The sequence below is a fragment of the Leucopleurus acutus genome (assembly GCF_964270905.1).
Source record: "Leucopleurus acutus genome assembly, chromosome: 20".
Taxonomy (NCBI): domain Eukaryota; kingdom Metazoa; phylum Chordata; class Mammalia; order Artiodactyla; family Delphinidae; genus Leucopleurus; species Leucopleurus acutus.
Window position 1 is genome coordinate 41,449,817 of NC_139162.1, and position 22,845 is coordinate 41,472,661.

The 22,845-nt window shown below is 48.9% G+C and overlaps 1 protein-coding gene across 7 annotated transcripts in view; it reads right to left on the reverse strand.

Annotated features, from left to right (window-relative positions):
• Positions 1-22,845, reverse strand: part of ANKRD27 (ankyrin repeat domain 27) — a 52,911-nt gene that overhangs the window by 19,867 nt on the left and 10,199 nt on the right. For 6 of the 7 annotated variants that reach the window (XM_082862337.1, XM_082862340.1, XM_082862339.1 and 3 more), the window contains 15 exons: positions 16,472-16,582; positions 14,430-14,586; positions 13,316-13,470; positions 12,814-12,873; positions 12,279-12,332; positions 12,107-12,172; positions 11,943-12,019; positions 10,986-11,107; positions 9,833-9,911; positions 9,203-9,335; positions 4,519-4,611; positions 3,334-3,461; positions 2,747-2,829; positions 1,803-1,918; positions 506-598 (listed from right to left, as the gene is read on the reverse strand). In XM_082862337.1, coding sequence (XP_082718463.1) covers positions 506-598; positions 1,803-1,918; positions 2,747-2,829; positions 3,334-3,461; positions 4,519-4,611; positions 9,203-9,335; positions 9,833-9,911; positions 10,986-11,107; positions 11,943-12,019; positions 12,107-12,172; positions 12,279-12,332; positions 12,814-12,873; positions 13,316-13,470; positions 14,430-14,586; positions 16,472-16,582 — 1,527 coding nt within the window. The remainder of the gene's footprint in view (positions 1-505; positions 599-1,802; positions 1,919-2,746; positions 2,830-3,333; positions 3,462-4,518; positions 4,612-9,202; positions 9,336-9,832; positions 9,912-10,985; positions 11,108-11,942; positions 12,020-12,106; positions 12,173-12,278; positions 12,333-12,813; positions 12,874-13,315; positions 13,471-14,429; positions 14,587-16,471; positions 16,583-22,845) is intronic. The other variant, XM_082862338.1, reaches the window with a different exon arrangement.

Sequence of the window (22,845 nt, forward strand, 5' to 3'; positions counted from 1 at the left end):
GTTAGGAAAATAAGCTGCATAAAATTGTGTAGGATGTGATCTCGTTTTCGCTCATCAACCACCTAACCCAGGCTCAACCCACATCTGTATAAATCTACCTGGATATTAGCATGGAGAGAAGTGAGAGAGGGTGGTTAGGAAAAAAATAACACACACACACACACACAGAGTTAAATATTAAGCAAACACGGAAATGATGAAATTCCTTGATATTTCTTTAAAAATATAAAACGTAAAAATTGAGTATGAAGAAAGGTAAGAAGCAGATGGTAGCAGAGATGAATGCACATGATTTCATTTCAGGAAAAGACAATTATGTTTTAGATTTCTGTTATTTCAATACAGCATCTGTAATGTGTTTTTAAATTTTTTAATTAAAAAAATTATATGCCAAATGTTCCAATAACTGTCAACATAAAACACGACATTCAACCGACTGGAAATTCACTTTTCTCTGCGAGAAAGGGTAAACATGGCCGCCCTCAGCGCAGCAAGGACCACTTACGTCTTCGTGGCCGTAGGTGCAGGCCAGGTGCAGAGGGGTGTTGCCGTTGTTGTCTTGCACTTCGGTGCTGGCTTTGTAGTGCAGCAGCAGCAGCTTCCAAAGGAGAGGGGAGAGCAGTGAGCACCAGCAAGCCCGGCAGTGCAGGCGCGTGCTTCCTCAGGAGCACGGCCTAGAGCCTCACAGCGGGAAGTCGCTGGTCTCCATTTTCAACCTTACCTACTTACACTACAATTAAAATTATATCAACCCTATAATGGAAAATAATCTGAAAAGAAATATATATTATATATAGAGAGAGAAATACATTATGTATATATACACACACACATATATATCTGAATCACTTTGCTATACACCTGAAACTAACACACTGTAAATCAACTATACTTTTAAACAAAAATTTTTTTTTTTTTTTTTGCGGTACGCGGGCCTCTCACTGCTGTGGCCTCTCCCGTCGCGGAGCACAGGCTCCGGACGCGCAGGCTCAGGGCCATGGCTCACGGGCCCAGCCGCTCCGCGGCATGTGGGCTCCTCCCGGACCGGGGCACAAACCCGTGTCCCCTGCATTGGCAGGCGGACTCTCAACCACTGCACCACCAGGGAAGCCCCAAAAATTGTTTTTAATTTTAAAAAACCAAAGCAAAAAATGTTATCATCACTCTCATCCTTCCTGATAAAAAGTTTAGAGATTACTAAAAAAAAAAAAAAGAGAGTGGATATATGTTTATGTATAACTGATTCACTTTGCTGAACACGTGAAACTAACACAACGTTGTAAATCAACTCTACTCCAATAAAAGTTAAAAATAGAAAAACAGAAAGAAAGAAAAACAACCCCCATCAATCACTAGCAGTAACTGAGGCACTTTATGTACCAAACAACTTAAGCTGAAATTGAAACATCACTGATTGGCAAAATAATTTTGCCTTTCTAGTTTCTGGTCCGTCTTCTCATCAGTAGATGTTAAGTCTACCGGAAAGTCCATCTTGGGGCCCTATTTAAAATATTTCTAGTATCTTGGGGGTGGATGAAGGAAAATCCTATCTCATTATTAAAAAGTATGATACAAAAAAAAAAAGTTTAGAGATTAAAAAAAATCTACAGCCCCACCCTTCCTCCCCCATATTACCGTGACATTTCAAATCTACACCTAATAGCTTTTGCCCAGTAGACCCTCCGTGAGGTGCCTGAGACCCCAGCCCTCCCTGTGGCCCGACCGAGCCAGTGTGGAACACAGGAGGGGCCAGCCCTGCAAAGCCACGTGCAGAGCCAGCCTGTCCGAACCCAGATGCTCACCGTCACGCTCTGACAGCCCTTCTGACACGCAAGATGCAGCGGGGTGGAGCCATGGTAGTCTGTAGCGTTCACCACCGCGCCCTTGGAAACCAGAAAGTCGATGAGGGATGCCTGCCCTACAGAACAGAAGAGAAGAGAGTGGGCTTTCCAAACCCTGCAAGCGAAGCCATGGCATTATTTCACCCTCTCATCCCCTGGCACGAGACACGCCGGGAGGCATTTTTCTGCTTGGGGGGAACCAGTGCTAACGTGAAGTCAGACTCTGCAGATTCCAAACACTCTGGGGTAGCCCCTGGAGGGGACTCGGCTCCAGTCCAGCCCCCAGCCACAGAAGGTAGGAGAAAAGAGCCTTAGACGTCCACAGAAGAGTCCATGGTGCATCAATCTACAGGATGGAATACTGTGCAACCAGTAAAACAATACTGCCATGGAGAAATGTTCTTACGTGTCGCCGAGTGAAAAAAGCACCGTACAGAAAAGTATGATCCCCACAGCATCATCTACTTTATACACACACACTCACAAGCATGCTGACATTTCAGACAGTCATGAATCAAAATGACCTCTGGGAGACAGGATGGCGGGTGGTACTACAGATGCTTGTGTTTGTGTTTTCTACCTTGAAAGTGCACATTTTTTTTTGCATGTGCACTTTAAAAGACAGTATAGCACAGAGAACTGTATTCAATATCCTATGATGAACCATACTGGAAAAGAATGTTTAAAAAAAAAGAATAAAAAAATAAATTAAAGACAGTAAAGTTATATTTTTTAAAGGAGGAATATAAGAACCCCAATTCTGAGGCCATTCTCATAGTTCAGATTCAAGCCTTCCCTGGCTGGACCACCAGCCCAGGGGCAGTACCAAGCATCCACACTGTAAGACCCAGCAGCCACCCACTCTCTGCAGGGCCACCCTCGGCCCCATCCCTTTGCCCACGTACCGCAGAGGGCAGCCACATGGAGCGGTGTATGACCCCTGTCGTCTCTGGAGAATGGAGTGACAATGGAGGGGTCATTCAGCCTCCTAAAAGAGAAAGAGGATACAGAGAAATACACCAGGGTCCTGGGACAAGAAGACAGATCTCCAGGTATGATCCAAGCTGGGTCTCCTCTACCGTGTCCCAGAGAGCAGAAGCCCCGACTTCCGCAGGGCCTCTCTCCCCACCCACCCCTCCAGGCCTTGACAACCAGCAAAAGAGCCCAATAAGGATAAGGGGAAACCAGAAAGGTTACAGGCAGGAGCCGACAGTCCTCCCATCCTAAAATCCACTTTCCGAGGCTGGGGCACGCCCTCTGCCCACCTCCCCTGGTAAAGCAGCCTAGCAGGGTGCCAGGTATGTTTACAATCTTTATTCCACCTGATTCTCCAAAGGGACAGACGTTACTCTCTCCACTTAACAGCAGAGGAAGCAGAGTGCAGCGAGGATAAGTTCCTCATTCCAAATCTCACAGCAAACAAGTGGGAAAGTTCCGCCCAGGCCCCGAGTCTCCCCCTTCCTGGCGCTGAGCCCACATAGGACCCTCGTACCCTGAGAGGAGTTTCTCACAGTCATCACAGAAGCACAGAGGGTGACACATCTTTTGGACGGCATCTTTATCTCGGTCTTCCTGGCTCAGAAGTCTTTCCACTTCTTTCTGGTTACCTGATGCGATGTGCTAAAAAGTGACATCAAAAGCACTATTGATATGAAGGAACTATTCGCTCTCTAAGGTGTGAATTTTCTGAGCATCCTTACTGAAACACACATCTACGTATGGATGGATGAAACAATTTGCTCTCTGGGACTTGTTTCAAAATAATTTGGGTGGACGGGGAAAAGTGGGGCAGGGGACAGGAATGAAACAGGATTGGGAGATGGCTACACGGGAGTTCCTTAATTGCACTACTCTCTTTTATTTTTATAAATGTTAGGGTTTTTCCAAAACTAAAGAAACAACGACATGACAAAATTCCCAGAGCCGCAGGAGTAGGGGGGCAGTACATCCTGAGCCTTGGTGTAGACTTCGACCCCCATTAAAGGGTCAAATTGTCTAGGAATCCAGTAGAGCCTTGGTTTGCAGGACAGCTGCAATTATCGCAAGACCCCATCAACAAGCGAACCTGCAGGGCTCACCCGTGAGGCCTGGATGTATTCCCCACAGGGAGTGAGATGTTCTGAGGGCTGCATAGCTCTGGGTCCTCCGTGGAACCCACCCTGGCCCCGGGTGGCCCTCTGACGGCTGCCTCGTAGGGAACCGCGCCAGCCTCCCAGCGGTAGATCGGATCTGAGGAAGGAGCCGCCTGCCTCTGCCTGAGGATCCGACCACCACCAGGTGCCCTGCTCCCAGCCCAGCACACTCACACGAACATCTGTAACTGGGGCTCCCGGAGCCAAGAAGAGGCGTCACTTCTGGCAGAGCTGCCAGTGACGTGCCACTGAGCTGACTGGGAAGGACCAGCCATGTTTCGCCAGATGGGGAGAGGAGGACAGCCGGGCAGAGGGTTCCACACGCAGGGCCCGGTGCCCTCGCTATGCTGCCCAGTGGGGCTACAGCGCAGCTCACGTCGGGGGAGACGGGCAGCCGAGCTGATCCAGCATCCGTATCGCTCCCTCGAGAACAAAATGAACTCCTGCACTGAACTACGCAGACCACCCTGATGGATTCTACAGAGGTGTGGGAGGATGGAGAGCCCCTCACATATCTGTGCCCGCAGGACCTCTGCGTGTCTTACCTGAAACAAGCAGTCAATGGGAGTTGAGGTCAGCTGAGACAGCAAGCTCATTCTCTGCTTAAGGAACAGTCTGTCGCCAAATCCCTCGGACTCCTGCAAGAAAACCGACAATCCGTTTTATCACACGTCCTGAGCTGTCAGTGCAGATCCTTGAAAACAGAGGACCCAGGAACACTCCCTGCTGTTGCCCACAAAACAGGACCGGCAGTGCCTCTCCCCGCCCCCACGGAGCCGCACAACAGACCCTCATCAGGCTGGGAGAGGGGTTCCCTGTCTGCCTCTCCAGGAAGTGGGGCTCTGATGACAGCTTCCCGGCAGGAATCTGGGAGGGGGCAGCATGATGGCTCCGTGTGTGTGTGTGTGTGTGTGTGTGTGGAATGTGGCATCTCTAAGTGTGAAATGTGGAATGCACACAGCACCATCCCCCACGTGGAAACCTGGATTGTCCCGGCCTCCCCCTCCTCTCAAAACATCTGTCCTAATGCCTGCAGAGCCCTGTCCGCTGCATGTTACCTGGGTCCACAGACGGGGGAACCATGTGACAGGCTGGTCTACCCTTCCCAGTGTGAACCAGCAAGAGAGAGAAGGGTCCTGCTTTTTGAACATACTTACTAAAACATCAGACAACACGGCCACTGGCCCAAAGTCCAATAAAATATGGGGTCCACCCCAAGAATAAACTCAGGTCTTCACAGTGCAGGTTATTTTTACCTGGCTATAGAAATCTAAAAATGTATCCTTTCTCTATGAAATCATTTCTAGTGAGACACTTCAATGCTCACTTGAGCACCTGTGACTAAATGGGTAACAAATTAACTTCCTCGAAAAGAATCTTGGTGGGAGACAGATGGAATTGTTTCCAGCCAGCTGCTGCCAGAAGAACTCACCAAACCCTGAGAAAATTATGGGAACATTTCTCTCTGTGGCCCCCTAGGTTCTGTCGAAGAGGTCCAGTTAAAGACAGAGGTGGCAGCATTTCTGGGGCCCACTGCCAAGCAGGGCCCCTCATGCCAGCCGCCCTCGTGGGGCTGTCTTGGCAGACAAACACCAACCCTCAGACGTAGAGCTACCTTTGCTCCCCATCGGTATAGGCTGTGTAAGCCTTGATCAACCTGTTTTATTCAGGGATTTATAGCTGAGCTGCAAATCAGAGAAACATCAAAGACCTTATTGTTCAGGTAAATTTGGGGCTCCTTCCTCCACTTAGGTGACTGTTTGAAGGGCACTGATGAAAAGAGGCAGGTCTTCCAGGCTGACTGGTCAGGGAAGAATGAGCAACCAGAAGAGATAGCATATCAGCTAAGACCAATTCGGGAAAAGGTAAATACTATTTATTGGAAGCCCAGTAATGTGAAAAAGACCTGCAAAGCTGGAGCAGAGAAGGGTGGAGATCCTTTCAAGGTTCTCCTCCATTTTTTTCTGTCCACAAAGGTAAATCTAGAGTCATCCCAGTAATGGTTATTTTCAAAAAAGCTCAAGTCTTCATTAATGAACATACTTAAAGAAGGTTTACGGTCATCTCAAGTATGATTATGTCTTGGGGAGAAAATTTCTGTGAAACCACATTATAGTATATAAAGAGTCAACAGTAAAACATTATTTGATTTCCTAACACTTAGTCCTTAATGCTTTTCAGAAACCTCACCTGCTGTGTGGAGATACACTTGGGCTCTTTCCCCGGGAAATTCTATCAATACCAACAAGCAGCCGTGGCCTCGCACTTTCCTAGACGGAACTGCACTAAGGCACAGGCAATGCCACAGACGGAATCCCAACGCTGGCATCACAAAAGACAAGGAAGCCACAACACCTGCTCTGTCCATAACGGTAAAAGGACATCTCTCAGGCCTGACCCACTCAAGACCCAAGGCTCAGGCTCCACGGCCAGCCGAGAGGATGATGCAGCCTTGTCGCAATTCCAGGGAGACCAATCACCCTCCAATCCGGGAGGGCAGCACCAGGGTCTGACAGCCCAGACAAGACGGGCGCACTGGGCTGTGTCCCCCGCTTGCCCACCCAAGCTAATGGCCATCCTTGGGGCTATTCACGCAGGATGCACCATACAGCCAGGAAACAGAGGCATCCAGATGCCGGTGTTGCCAGATCAAGGAAGGGCATCAGTATCACGTAACACTTCAAAAAGGCACTTTCAAATACGCCATTTGATCCTCGCAACCACCTGGCAAGGGTGAAATACATAACACGATCCCCAGTGTAGACAGGAGGGACAGAGGCTCAGAGAGACAAACTGACTTGCCCAAGGGCTGGACTCAAACCAACACCAGCACAAGAGGGGCCACCCCTCAAACACTGCCACAATCCCACTTGGAATATTTTCTGAAAGAAAAGTATGTGTGAGAAGCTGACTGTTAGTGTTTGGTCAACCACCTCTTTACTCTCTAGCCAAAGGCCTTCAAGCGTTGGACTTCCTGCCTACATGCCACGGAAAGTAAGAAAGCAGGATGGTTGTGGTACAGGATGGGTACAGCAAGGGGACGGGAGCACCTTCAAGAGGTGGGCACCTCCCTCCAGGTGACAAGGGGCACCCCTGGCCCCAGCAAGGAGCATCAGGCAAGTCCTCTGCAGGGTAGTGGGTCCAGGAGGGGAGACCCATCAGAGGGAAAGAACCAGAAGGGCAGGGCCATGATGGAAAACCTCCGCAGGCACCATGGGAACAACACGTGTTCCTAGAACCTCACAGAAGACAATTCAGACTAAGAAATCTTGCTGCCCAACTCTGGAAGTGAGCGGCATCTCTTTTTTTTTTTTTTTTTATAAATTTATCTATTTATTATTTTATTTTTGGCTGCACTGGGTCTTTGTTGCTAGGCACGGGCTTTCTCTAGTTGCGGGGGCCACTCTTCGTTGCGGTGCACAGGCTTCTCATTGCTGTGGCTTCTCTTGTTGCGGAGCATGGGCTCTAGGCGTGCCAGCTTCAGTAGTTGCAGTATGCACGCAAGGCTCAGTAGTTGCGGCTCGTGGGTTCTAGAGTGCAGGCTCAGTAGTTGTGGCGCACGGGCTTAGTTGCTCCACAGCATGTGGGATCTTCCCGGACCAGGGCTCGAACATGTGTCCCCTGCCTTGGCAGGTGGATTCTTAACCACTGCGCCACCAGGGAAGCCCCGAGTGACATTTCTGACTCTGCAGACCTGTGTGTATGCACAGGCGCCCGTGAACACACACGTGTGCATTCTAGAATGTTAATGAGTTCCCCCTAAATTAGAAACAACTTTTCACGGGAGTCACAGCCAGCCACATCTGAGATGAGATGCACAGCCTCTAATTTCACCTGCGTATGTGTGTGGGCAATCAAATCAGAGCAGAACTTAATTCTTCAGCAAGCACCATGATACTGTCAGGCTATGTGCCAGCAAGTGCAGCATAAGCTCAAATTCTGGTTAAAAATATAATTGTATAAGTGCAGAAAAAAGACATATACCAAAATGTTAATAAGTCATCCCCAACTAGTGCGTTTATGGGAGGCTTTTGTTGTCGTCACTGCTACTTTTTATATTTCACATATTAGTTACAAGCAAATAGTTTTCTAATCAGAAAAAAATAGAACTATTCATTTTGGGGAAAAAGTATACAAGGCTATCTACATTACAATTTCAGTTATGTAAAGTATACATGGCAAGGAAAAAGACTAGAAAATACATAAACATGTTAACAATAAATGAATTCAGGGAACTGCCTGTACCCGAGTGTTCCTGTCTGAACAGGCCTATGTTCTTTTCCACGTGTTTCAACTTATTACTTTGGGAGCTTCTAACATCAGGGGAAAATTAAGATCGAAGTTCAATCCTCAGGACTCTTGGTGTTTTTTTGGTTTTTTTTTTTTTGGCTGCCTTGGGTCTTTGTTGCTGCATGTGGGCTTTCTCTAATTGTGGCGAGCGGGGGCTACTCTTCGTTGCGGGGCAGTGGCTTCTCTTGTTGCCGAGCACGGGCTCTAGGCGTGCAGGCTTCAGTAGTTGCAGCATGTGGGCTCAGGAGTTGTGGCTCGTGGGCTCTAGAGCACAGGCTCAGTAGTTGTGGCGCACGGGCTTAGCTGCTCCGCAGCATGTGGGATCTTCCTGGACCAGGGCTCGAACCCGTGTCCCCTGCACTGGCAGGCAGATTCTTAACCACTGCGCCACCAGGGAAGTCCCAGGACTCTTGGTTTTTAATACGGAAATCTCTTCATTCGATTGATTTCAACTTTGCAATTTCTGTGAGTACTGTCATGTTTTGCTGGTTGGTATGGCAGTGAAATAAGCCAGCAGTGCAATCTTGGTTCAAGAGTCTCACAGTTCTCATGGGAACATCATCGACTCCACTAGCCAAAGCTCACCAACCAACCAAGAAAATAATAATAGGGCCACTGAGTCCTGAAAACTGCAGACGTTAGTAATCTCATCTCCTGCCCATCATGATCAGGATACCCCAGTTCACCGCTTCTAGCTTCCCCTTCTGCCCGTGTGCTTTTGAGGATGACAAGGATTAATGAAGCAGATCAACAATGTGAAGGACAAGATAACGCGCAAACTTTCACAACCTACGGGGGGCTAGTGTTCGCTCACTGGGCTGAGGCCCCATTCTCTCAGGAGAGCATCTCTGACTGCCCCTCCCCCACACCACCCTGAGAACCCCATCACACACGCCATGACACCCACAAAAAAAGGGCAGAGAAGGAGGGAGGTCTTACCAGTGGCTTAACGGAGAGGCTTCCCTGCCGAATATATTCAATTGCAGCCTCAACTGAGGTCAGGCAGTATCCCAGTTCATCTTTTGCTGAGCTGCTAAATCTGAAGTTTTTGATATAACTCAAATTTGCCATCCTAATAGAAGGAAGAAAAAAGTTTTATTGTTGTATACCCAATTAACACTTTGGCAGAAACAATGCTATTGGCTTCATCATCAAGTCGGTTGGCTCCTGGGAGCCAGGGCTGCTTGTCCCTGGATCTTTATTTAGAGGGAGCACAATTAGGAAAATAAGTAAAGCTACTTGCGACTTTCCTGGAATGGGCTAGTTTTTAGAAAGCTGGTAATTACACAGGGAACTTGCATTTCTGTGAGAAAAGGACGGGCTTTGGAGCCAGACAGAATTGGAGTCTGCTTCCCGCTCAGCCACTGACTAGCCACATGCTCCAGAATGAGAAACGTAAGCTCGCTGGCTCAGTTTCCCCATCTGTACATGGAATGACAGCCACCCCCTGCAGGACGGAAGCAGGGCAGTACCTGGCTCATAAGGGGCACTCAGTTTCCTAGAGTGACACTAAAACCACCACAGTACAGTGCTGCCATTTTGAAAAAGCATTTTAACAAAAAATATTACCAATTAGGGATCTCTGTTTTCACAAGCAAATACAACAGGACTGATAGCAGATCATCAGCGCACATGGTCTCCAAGTTAACTGCAAGGGGGAAACACATGTTCAAAGCCATCCTGGGACTCAAATGGACCGACAAGTGTTATCAACTCCCCACCACCATCCAACCCACAAAACCACAATCCAGGAAGATGACACATCAGGGAGAAATTCAATCGCACGATTTCCTTTCTAGCGTCCTGAATAGATGTCAGACTCCAGGGGAAAATGAATGCTTCGCATCCTCAGAACACGTGCAGAAGAAGCAAACTGCAAGCAGACCACCCCTCGCTACCTCCCGGGACAGATAAAGAGCCCGAGGAAGTCAGCAATGGTGGATACAACTTGAAGGCGTGCCAGAGGCACTGCCAGAAGCCTCTTTCCTCCTGGGATCATTTCTGTTTCATATACCTCAGAGTCTAATGCCGACCTGCAGCTTGACTCTACTGTTCTCATTAAAATTTTGTTTAAGTAATCCATTCACACATTTAAAATTTCAAAAAGTACAAAAGAGCCAACCGTGCAAATCTCTCCCATCCCTGCCACCCAGACTTCTTTCCCAGAGGCCACTGCTGTTGCTTCCTACGTACCTGTCCACAGACAGTCTATGAGCTCCCCATTGTATATATGGATACAGAGTCGCCCCCTTTCCGCAATGCTGCTGGAAGGGTACCATACACACTCCTGTTCTTTCATTCATCGATAATACGCTTCGAAGATCACCCCCTATCTGCCCACACAGATCTGCCTTCTCATTACTTTTTTCTTAGCTTATTTTGTTTTTCCTTTTTATAATGGAAAATTTTAAACGTATACAAAATTAGAGAGAACAACTTAACAGCTGAACCCCCAAGTTTCCATCACCAGTTTGGCTCGTTTTTGAGGCCGCTGCTTCTCCACCAGCATTTTCTCACCCTAAAGATGCCTCACCTACCCTGCCCCCCGACCCCCATTGCTAGGCACCCACTCCTCAGATCCGACGCCAGGCCACTCACACAGAAATGCTCTGTTGCCCATCCACCCATCTCTATGAGCCTTTAAGATGACTGCTTCTCAACAGATGTTTGCAGCTGGATGTATGCAGCCACCCCACTGCAGGTCCCTTCACCGAGCACACACCTCTCTGGCTGGGAGACTGGGTGATCAGCTGCACCACCTTCCACAAACAAGCCAGCTTCTGCTGCGGGGACGTGCACCTGTTCAGCTGAGCCAGCTCCCTCTTGGCACGAGGTATGTTGAAGCTGCAAAATAATTTGGAAAGTGACCACATAAGACCACGGTGTGAGGGCCCTCCTTCTCAGATCTAATCCCATACCTCAGATTCACATTTCTTACAGCAAACCGTAAGTAAAGACAAACAAAACTAGAAACTCAGAAGTAATCGGACTCGGGTCACTGGCAAAACCCAGCAGCTTTCAAGGTGCCAATCAAGCTGCCAGGTGATGTAGCTGCACCAGAAAATTAGGAAAAAAAATCAGCAAGCCTTAGCCCCAGAATGAAATAGGCCAATGCGTGGCGGGGGGGGGGGGGGGGGGGGGTTTAGACATAAACAATTCAGATTTCTTTTTTTTTTTTACTTTTTGGCTGAGCTGCACGGCATGCGGGATCTTAGTTCCCCAATCAGGGATCGAACCCGTGCCCCCTGCAGGGAAGCATGAAGTCTTAACCGCTGGACCACCAAAGAAGTCCCTAGACATTTTTGTAATAAAATGAAACTTAATCCAAAAGGAGATGCCCCTAAAGCAGGGGTCCCTCAGACTGGCAGGTGAGGAGAGACATCTGTGTGCAGGGCCCACCTGGGTGAGCTGCGTGCCTGCCCAGAGACCAGCTGTGTACGACTCCACCCCTTCTGGCTCCCACTCACCGGATGCTGGCAGGCGGGTGCAGGAGCATGCCAGCTCCGAAACAGTCATCTGCCAACCTCAGCCCCTTTATCTTTGGTCACAAATAACTGCCCTGCTCCACGGTCTGAACCATGTCAAATCAGTGCCGCCACTGCTGCTTCGGGGGTGGGGGGGGGATGGCGAACGGTGCCCCAGCCCCTGAGGACACGGCCACAGCAGTGCAAACCCTTACCTGAACTCAGGTTTCACACCAATATCCTTCTGCTGAAGATCTTGAAGGCTCCTTGTGATTTTGTTAAAGGCAGCATCCTAACAAGAGATTTTAATGAAGCTTCAAATGTCTTAAAAGGCTTAGAACAGGGCTTCCATCCCGGATGATGATGATGGAGAACCTACCTCACTTGCCTCCATGGTCCCCACATATTTAAAGATCAGGTCGTAAATATCGTGCTGGACATACATCTGTGAAATCAACAGGACCCAGTTCAAGGCATGTGAGTGGGGGGTGGGCAACAAAGGAGCCCCCGGCACTGCCGTCTTCTCTCCCCTCGCTGCCCGGGCCCCTTACCTCTACAGCCTGTTTCATCAGGTTCATCTGGGCCTCCTGCTTGGCGAGCACTTTCTGGAGGACAAGACGAGTACGGCTACAGAGCATGGACTAGCACGTGGGGAAACTGTAAGTCTCTCTCTCTTTTTTTTTTTTTTTTTGGTTTATTTAGTTGATTCACGATGTTGTGTTAATTTCTGCTGCACAGCACAGTGTTTCAGTTATACATATATATACCTTCTTTTTTTTATATTCTTTTCCATTATGGCTTATCACGGGATGTTGAATATAGCTCCCTGTGCTATACAGTAGGACCTTGTGGTTTGTCCATCCTATATATAACAGTTTACATCTGCTAACCCCAAACTTCCACTCCATCCCTCCTCCAACCCTCTCCTCCTCGGCAACCACCAGTCTGTCCTCTATGTCCGTGAGTCTGTTTCTGTTTCGTAGATAGGTTCACTCGTGGCATATTTTAGATTCCACGCATAAGTGATATATGCTATTTGTCTCTCTCTTTCTGGCAGGTGTCTCTTTTGAACGTCGTGCTGCTTACCAGGTGGGAGTCCCTCAGCAGCTGCTGGAGGCATCTGGTGTAGAGAGCATTCACGGAGTCCTGTGCAACACAGAGCAGAGAGAGGTCACCCTCGTGATCCGAGGCCACGACACAAAACCCGGGACATGTAACATGTCCTGGGGCAAAGAGAACATTTCACAAAATGGATTTCCTGGGTGACAAGCTCTAAATCCTAAAGCAAGCTTATCAAATCAAGTGTGTGATTTGTTTTTCAACTTTTTTTAGGTACATGCATTAAAAGTAGGAAACAAAATTCCCCTTAGGGTTAACATAGATGATAACAATATTCATCTTTATACTTCTCTGTGATTTTCAAGGTTTCTACAGTGGTCTGTAGTACTTTTATAGGTAAAAAGAAACATTTAAACAAAACTTCCAACGATGGAGGCAGCAAGGTTACAGAGTGAACTGAGAGGGATCCTGGTGCTCTGAACTGGCCTGAGACAAAGCACGCTTAGCAAAGCAAGACACGGCTACTGACTATGTGATGACGGAGGCTCTTTCTTTCACACTCTCTGAAGGTTCGCTGGAAAGAGGCGATGTTCCTGTCAAATCTCTCTGCATGTCTTCCCAAAAACTCTCTCACGTCTTCGATGGTTTTCAGGGAAAAGGGATCTGAGGGTGTTGAAGGCTCTTCTGAAAAAGAAACAGAGGGTCAGGCTGGCTGAAGGCTTCACTGTTTCCTAACAGGGCAAGTCCCACAACCCTTTGCCCTGCTCCTCCAGGATCTGACGCTCCATCTTCCACAGGAGGAAAGGGATGACCTTATTTCAAGATATCACCCAAGAGCAGCCCAGTTGGGGGTCCAGAGAGCCTGGTCCTCTTGAAGCCCTTTCCTGGGACCAAACCTGAATTATCTGGGACCCTAGGCATGACCTGTGAGGCTGTGGTGAGGAAGCCCTGATTCCTGACAATAAGAGCCTCAGATAGGAGCGTTTGGCACATTAATTGCTATCTCAACTTCGTGGAGCACCAAAGAATTATTACCTGTTAAAAATAATGAGATCTAGGGCTTCCGTGGTGGCACAGTGGTTGAGAGTCCCCCTGCCGGTGCGGGGGACGCAGGTTTGTGCCCCGGTCCGGGAAGATCCCACATGCCGTGGAGCGGCTAGGCCTGTGAGCCATGGCCGCTGGGCCTGCACATCCGGAGCCTGTGCTCCGCAACGGGAGAGGCCACAACAGTGAGAGGCCCACATACCGCAAAAAATATATATAAATTAAAAAAATAATGAGATCTCAAAGAGGCACAGCAGTGGGGCTGGGTGGGTAATAATGCTGTAAGAGGTAGCCCTAAAGCCGAGGCCCAGAAACAAAGCCAGGGCTGCCACTTTGCACAACTCCAGGGGGCGCCATTCCCACTAAGGTCTATGTGTGTAACACCCAACATGTGCAACCACGCACAGCAGCCTAATCCACGTCACCTTGGCTCAGGATGACTTTCTGATTAAGTTTTAGGGGGAATTATTGTCAACAGTTATGCAGGTTTCTAGCGGGCTCTTGAATATTTTATGGGATGTTTACAACAGCTGCGTCAGGAGGAAGTTCAACAAGCACATTTCTCCCAATCAGGAGAAAGGGGTTTTCTCCCAGAATACCTGAACTCTCTCTCTTTTCCAAAGGATGGGCTATGCACAGTATGCTGAAGCTTTCTTCTTTTTCATTGTAGAAAGTTTCTTCAAAGAGAATGGGCACGGAGAGAAGACAGGCGAAACCAGCTCCTAGTTTAATCCTGTTTCCTTGGATAAAGACATCCTGGAACAAGAGAGCCGTCACTGCACCAGCAGCCCGTGTGACTGCCGACCCCTCAGCCTGGTCCCCATCCGGCACTTCACCCCACCCGCCTGCCTCTGCTCCAGTGTGGGTTTGGGGGGGCACCAACACTCTTCCAGCTTGCTTTCTGATCCTAACATGTTTTCTTCCCTCTTTGTTCACCCTGTCACTCCAGCTACATAGTACCCTGATTCTTTTCACATGTTGCTACCCAAAAGCACCGCACCCTCCGCAAAAGGAAAAAGTAAGAAGGTTCTCCTCTCTGAATAAGAGATCAGAATGACCCGACGCTGCGACCCAGAAGCACCAAAGGATGCGCGCTGCATCCCCTCCACGGCTCATCATTCTGGCCGTGGCCAAGATGCCCGGGAAGACCAGCCACGATGAGCCCAGTGCCTCTGTTCTCTTGGTAGATTTGGGTACCAGGAAGAGAACAAGTAAACTGACGGGCAGCTGTGGTGAGCAGATCCCTGGCAGGAAAATGGAAGCATGCTTGGGAGCCACAGGGCTGCAGACCACCCCTCACCCCAGACTGGCGTACTGGTACCCACCCCCCTGCACCCATCCCTCCTCGACCCCACCCCCAGTGCCCACGGCCCCGGCTACACCAGTGTGGGCCCCCACTCCTGACTGCAGGTAGGCTGGGGACCACGGCCAGTCCTGACCAGGGATGGAACCTCCCCCTCTCGGAACCTATCTGCTTCCGCCTAAAAAAAAGAAGAGAATGCCTACCCCAAAGTTAACATCAACAATGAGACAGACTGACGTCACGTGCCTCCTGACACGATGCACTGAGAGAGATAAAACACCCTTCCGAGGCGTTCCTACTGAAAAGGCATAACTGCGATCTAATCATGGGAAACATCAGAGAAACCCACACTGAGGGAGAGTCTACAAAGCAAGACAAAAATGTCAATGTCATGAAAGACACAGACTGAGGAACTGTTCCAAATGGAAGGAAACTAAAAAGACTAACCACTGAATACACTGCATGATCCCAGACGTGATCCTGGATCTAAAAAAATGGATCTTTTTTGCTATAATAGGGTATTACAACTAGTAGAATTTGTTGAAGGACAGTATGCTGGGACTTCCCTGGTGGTCTAGTGGTTAAGACTCTGCACTTCCAGTGCAGGGGGCGCGGGTTCAATCCCTGGTCAGGGACTAAGATCCTACATGCTGGGGTGCGGCCAAAATAACCAAAAAAGATAAAAAAAGGACAGTATGTTGGAGAAGCGTATTCTATCAATGCTAAATTTTGTGTGATCACTGTGCTATATTATAGGAAATACACGTTGTTTTGAAGCAAAGGGACATGGTGTCTGCAACTCTTAGTCTTTCTGAAAAAGGTTCAGAAAAAGTAATAATGTGTGGTGTAGACAGATAGAGAGATAGACAGATGGATAGATGGGGACAGGGGTGAGGAAGTAAAACAGATGTGGCCAAAATGCTAACAGCTGACCAATCTGGGCAGAAAGGTATGTGAGAATTCTCTGTACCTTACTGAAACTTTCTATAGGTTTGAGATGATTTCAAAACAAAAAATTCTTAAATTAGAAATTCATCCCTGATCCCAAGGGCACTGGGGATAAACAGCTTGCTCTGACAGGGCCTCTCTGGGGAGGTGTCCCAGCCACTCCCCGACTCCCCGGCAGAAGACCCACGGGCTGAGGGAGAGGTGCCCGGCCCCGCCTCACCTCCTGGCTGCAGCCAGCTCCTCCGCCCTCAAAGGTAGCAGGGCTGCTGTGGTGTCAAAGCCATCATGTAACACAGACGTGAAAGGGTGAGAAGCAGGATTCTCTCCCCTCCCCCACTCCCAAACACTGAGTGAGTGGCCCTGGTTGACCCACAAGAAACGAAAGAATACCTTTCCATTTAAGGTCTGAAAGTGTTCTTCCACTGGGATCAAAATATAGGACTCAAACTGACAAGAAGACTGAACACTGCCTGACAGGCTTCCTTTGCAGGGTACTAACACCTGGAAAAAAACAAATTAGGGTGAATACTCAACAGACGTGTCATTTACAACTTCAGCAGAACACGAGGCATCTCAAGATGCTCCAGCAGAACTGCCACGGGGACCTGCTGGCAGAGGGAACCTCTGGGGTCACTGGCCAAAGGGGCAGCAGCTGACCTGTTGTCACTGTGATGGAAGCTGAGGCCCCCACCCAGCCGAGGGAGGAAGCACACGCCTCCCCCATCCCAGGGCCTCAGACCGGAGGGCTCACTCCCACCCCGCTGGGCCCTCCCTGCAGCTACCCCAGGGGCCCCCTCTGTCCTCAGCAGGCTCAGAAATGATTCCAGATGAAGAAACGATAGTTTGAAAAGTACAGAAAAGGGAAACTAAAAAATCGCACGGAATCCCACCACCTGAATGATAAACGCAGCACAATGAAGACAGTTTCCTTCCCATCTTCTTTCTATGCTTTTTTAAGCTGAACTGTGATCACAGTTTGTTTTACCAGCCACAGAAATACAGTTTCCTATTGCAAGCTGCCACCTCCACCAGAGATGTCTCAGGTGCCAGACTGTGTCTCTGGGGCAGCCTCAACCTGAAACGTGAATTTTGGTCCCACTGTGGCCACCATGTTGACCGGGCACCAGCTTCTTTGCTCAACGCAGCAAAGGCAAGGAGCTGCCCTGGCAACCACACGTGTATCTGTGCTCGGCCCAGGGACTCACGTTTAAGAGGAATCTCTCAGATTCACGTGCACCTGGGAGACAACGACCAAAGTGGTGATGTCCCTCAGAGCCCCAGGTCCTAAAGCAGCCTGGCGCAAGGCAAGCAGCTTCTGCACTATCCCCACTGGACAGACAAGGAAACCGAGGCTCAAGGAAGTTCAGCAACTTGTCCAGGGGCACGCAGCCAGTGAGTGACAGAGCCAGGACTCAACCTCCCGTTCCCCACCTCACCACAGCCCAGTCCTGTGGCCTCCTGGAGGCCAGTGCTGGGAGCAGGGGGCACAGCCCAGCATATGCTGGAGCTTCCTCTGTGAAGACACCACAAAACTCTGGGGCCTTCAAGAGCAGCTGTCATTAGGAGCTTCCTCAGGCAGGTCAGAAAGAGCTTCTCTCCCCACGAGGGATACGCCAATTGCTCATGGCAGAAAAGGGAGGCCCTCGTTGATGGAAGATCACAACTGTCTATGAAGTGGGCTTGCCTCTCTGCAAAAAATCAAGACTGAATCAGACCCAGAGCTAGACTTAACTACCAAGTTCAGGAAATACAGAGACCAGAGGACCATGGTAAACACCACCACAGGACTGCAACCGGCAAAAGCCAGAAGGCAGGAAACTCTACAGGATGAATGACCTTGATACTTGAATTGTGAGCAAAGAAGAAAACAAGGAAAGTGGGGCTTATAGTTAAAAAAACAGACTGTGGGGGCTTCCCTGGTGGTGCAGTGGTTGAGAGTCCGCCTGCCGATGCAGGGGACACGGGTTCGTGCCCCGGTCCGGGAAGATCCCACATGCCGTGGAGCGGCTGGGCCCGTGAGCCATGACCGCTGACCCTGCGCGTCCAGAGCCTGTGCTCCACGACGGGAGAGGCCACAACAGTGAGAGGCCCGCGTACCGCAAAAAAAAAAAGGAAAAACAGACTGGTGATGATTTCACAAGTCTACACACATGTCAAAATGGATCCAGTTTTACACATCGAGTAGGTACAGTTTAGTTGTTCTTTTCAAAGTTTAGCTCAAGAAAGTTAGGAGGAAAAGAGATTTAAAAGGCATACCAAGCAACAAGAATTTACTGTATAGCACAGGGAACTATATTCAATATCTTGTAATAACCTATAATGGAAAAGAATCTGAAAAAAATATATATATATATAACTCAATCACTTTGCTATACACCTAAAACTAACATAATACTGTAAATCAACTATACTTCAATTTTTTTAAAAAAGGCCTACCAATCCAGAATAATGCGTGGATCACCTTTGGATTCTGATTTAAACAAACCAACTGGAAAACAAACAAACAAAAAATTATGAGACGATCTGGGAAATGTGAACAGTGACTAGACATTTCACAACAGTAAGGAGATATTGAGGAATTTTTTAGCTGTGATAATGGTATGTGATTATTTTTTTAAGTCCTTATCATTTAAAACTACATTCCTACATATTTACAGATGAAATCACATGACTACCTTATACAATTTTCTGGAATTTGCTTCAAAATGGTCCCCTGCCTAAGGGGAGAGGGCAGCAGGGATAGAAGTGAGATGTGCTGGCATCTGAACCGGGCACTGCAGAAGCTGAGTGATGGGGGCGTGGGGTGCATTGCATGATTTGTTCCACTTGTACATGTTTGAAATTAAACATAATAATTTTTTTAAAAAATTTTCAGATAGCCAACTTTATTCAACTAATTATTACAATTTAGTTTGGTTTTTCTGTTTTTTCTTCATTCAATATTCATGACACTGGGCACTGTTGGAGATAACGGTGCTTTGTCCTCATGGACATTACGTTCTAAGTGGAGGATAGAGATTTCTGAATAATAAAACACATATTCCATATATCAGTAAGTTCTATGCAGAAAATAAGGCAGAATATCAGGACAGAGAATGACTGGAGTGGGGCAAGGGTTCGCTAACTCAGGTAGAGTGGTTACAGAGGTCTCTGAGGAAGTAGCTTTTGAGCAAGGAATGGATGAAGAGAAGGAACCACCAACTAAAGATCTAAGGGAAGAACATTTTTGTCAGAAGAAAGCATGTGCAAAGGTCCTGAATGGGCTTGGTGGTAGCAGATGTGGAATGAGAAATGGGGAAGAAAAACATAAAAATTTTACATGTTAATGAAAGTGCAACTTAAAGAAAGAAACGGGAGGCCCTCAGGTATGCGCCAGAACTGAGAAACGGCCTCAAGGTTCCTAGGTGGCCTCAAGGCAGCCGTGAACACAGAAGGATCTTGGAAACCCGAGGGTTGGCCCCAGGCCAGGGGACAGCATGAACCGGGTCTAGGGGATGTTTACGCAGGCCCAGTGATTGCCCCGCTCCAGCTCAACGGATCAAAGAGTCCCATAGTCCCATCTGAGGAAGGGCCTCCGAGGGACCAGCAACTTCTGAGGTGCTTCAGAGACACCCCACCCCTGTCCCCACACCTGTGACTGCATTCTGTGAGCCTGTTACACACACCTTCTCCCCCTCCTTAGCTTGAATAAGGCATGACCGGCTCCTACTTCACTGAAGCCCCATCACCAAGCACACTGCTCACCATACGGTAGGTGCCAATCAATATCTGTTGAGTGCACTGGGGGCCTCCAATTTCAGGGACTCCCCCAAAGTTTTCAGGCAGACAATGCTGCCCGGGGCACTTCACTGCAAGCACAAGCCAGGGCCGGCTCTCTGTGGCCCCATCCATCTCCACCAGGATCCTGCTGAGACCGGGGTGAGGAAGCCAGCCACGGAGGAGTAGGGTGGAGCAGCTATGAAGCCACCCTCCGGAGACAGGGCCAGGTGCCTGGGGGCTCTCGTAAGATGGAGGTTCAGACTACCTCTGGAACAGAGGTCATGGAGTTGGTTTTTGTTTGTTTGTTTATTTGTCTGCATTGGGTCTTGGTTGTTGCGCGCAGGCTTTCTCTAGTTGCGGCGAGTGGGGGCTACTCTTCGTTGTAGTATGTGGGCTTCTCATTGCAGTGGCTTCTCTTGTTGCGGAGCACAGGCTCTAGGCACGCGAGCTTCAGTAGTTGTGGCTTACGGGCTCAGTAGTTGTGGCTCGGGGCTCTAGAGCACAGGCTCAGTAGTTGTGGTGCACGGGCTTAGTTGCTCTGCGGCATGTGGGATCTTCCCGGACCAGGGCTCGAACCCATGTCCCCTGCACTGCAGGCAGATTCTTAACCACTGCGCCACCAGGGAAGTCCCGAGGTCATGGAGTTTTAACAGCCGGTGTGGAGGACACAAACTTTACAGTGACCAAGCAGACCATAAGTTAGGGACCTACTCAGTTCAGAGCTTAACAATAAAACTTTTTATTATAGCCCCTTTATAAAATTTTTTAAATAAGTAATCGTCATTAAAGAAGAGAAAGAATAAAAGCAAGAAGCAGCATTAGTCTTATCACCCCAGGGTGCCCTCCTGACTCCTCACCAGGCTGGGTCATCCACTCCACAGGAGCCCATGACCACTTCTGTCCTAATACTCATCCCTCTGTGCTGCAAATGGCCTGTTTCTGGGATTCCCTGAAGGCATGCTGTGTTCCCCTTTCATCCGTGTAACCCTGCAAACCCAACACAGTGCCTAGATGTTCAATGTCTGTCACCTCAATCTATACTAAACAAATCCTGAGAACTGGAATATGGACCTCAGCACCCTTAGCTCAGCTGTATGGGTATTTACTGGAAAGTCAGTTCTCTGGAACGTGGAAGCCATTGCTGCTGGGTTCTTAGGCTAGCCCTCAGAAGCCTGAGTACCCCATAATTAGAGGGCCACAATAAAAGGACCAAATTTAATCCCCTTTTGTCATTTTTGTTTTTCCTACAGGCAAATGGACCCACCTGCAGTCCACCAGGGAAACCTAGAGAACTTTTGCCATAGCTCCATGGACAAGAGACCCAGGGGTACAGGCCTGCCCAGCTGGCTCTGAAAAAGCCACGGGGCATAATAGCTGGATGGTTACAAGAACAGATGACCATGAGAAGCAGTGTATGGGTGTCACAGGCCTCTGGGCTTGGAATGGGGGGACGTTGGGAGAGGAGCCTCCACAGATCAGTCAGAGAGCGGACGGTGGAGGACGTGGAGGCAGTCCCATCAAAGGCGGCCAAACCCGGGGAGGGGCTGGGGCAGGTGAGAGGCCCGCCAACGTCCACCCTCAGCGGCGTGTGAGGGTGGGGCCCAAGCTCGGCTCGCAGGGGGAAGGGGGAAGGCAGTTAACCCTAGGGATACACACATTCAAAAGTCGTGACTTCACACTTTCAGAGCCCACTAAAGGACTCTAATCCCCAGGGAAGATTCAGGGGCCGCCAAAGTTGGCCCAAAGGCCAAGCCCCATGGAAGGAAATTCAGCATTCACCTGCTGAGGCCACGTGGGTCCTTCAGCGGCGGCAGAAAGGATGAGCGCTCTTCTAGAGGCCACTGGGATACTCTACTTTTTCATTCAACCAACAGACACGGAAGGAGCACTACAACAGATTAGACAGGGATGAGCCGGGGCTCCATCACACGGCCAACAGTTGGCAGGGGCTAGTCACCAACACCTGGCCAGGCCGAGCAGGACGGCGAGAGCTAGCTCCTTCCCACAGCTGACCTGTGCTGAGGAGTTGGCCTTGCTGATTCTCGAGTCCACCGAACGAGGCCAAGGAAGGCCCGAAATCTAGTGCTGCCCAGTGTGGGCCCCAAGCAGCCCCTCATGGATCTCAGTGGGGGCTGCAGTAAGGGGCCTAGGGCACCACTGGAATGCAGGATGACACAGCTTAAGAAGCATCTTTCTGCAAATCTCCTGAGCTGTTTTGCAGATGTGAACCACGCCCCCCACACACACACACAAATGGAAGAACTGCTAGAGGACCATGAGCACATAGCCCAGGCCTCTTGGAGCCTAAGGACTGATAACCCCTGTGACACCACCCTGCTGCCTCACCATCAGCCAATCAGAGAGCTGTGTACAAGCTGATCACATACCATTCGACACCTCGACACCCCCCCCCAGTGATGAGCAAGACAGACAGGTCCCCCAGGGCTTCCTGAGAAAGAACTGCGGGTCCACAGTGTAGCATTTTAAAAAGAGAAAGTTACATATGATGACACACTCTTGTCTAGACAACATTTTTTTTAAATATCATAGAACAAAGATGGGAAGGAAGTACTTCCCAAGTTGGGTCAGGCCCTCCCATTTAACATGATGGCTTGGCTTCCTCTACTTTTTCTCTGTGACACTTACCATAATTAGTCAATATGTATCCACAGTGTGACCATCTCTCCCACTAGAATTTCAGCTCCATGAGGGTAAAGATCATGATGCCTATTCATGGTTTTGGCTGAATCCCCACATCAAACATAGTGCCTTGCATACAGCAGCATTTAATAGCTACTGTGAAATGAATGAATGACAGTGAATGCCTCTGGTGAGCTTTATGAGATTTTTATTTTCTTCTTTGGAAACAGCTCTACTCTCTAATTTTTTTTTATAACGAAGTTTATGACTTCTAAAATCCAAAGTAAAAAAATTCTGGGAAAAAGATATTAATCACAAAACCAATCATAAAAACAAGAAGGGACTTGAAAAAAAATCAGGCTTCT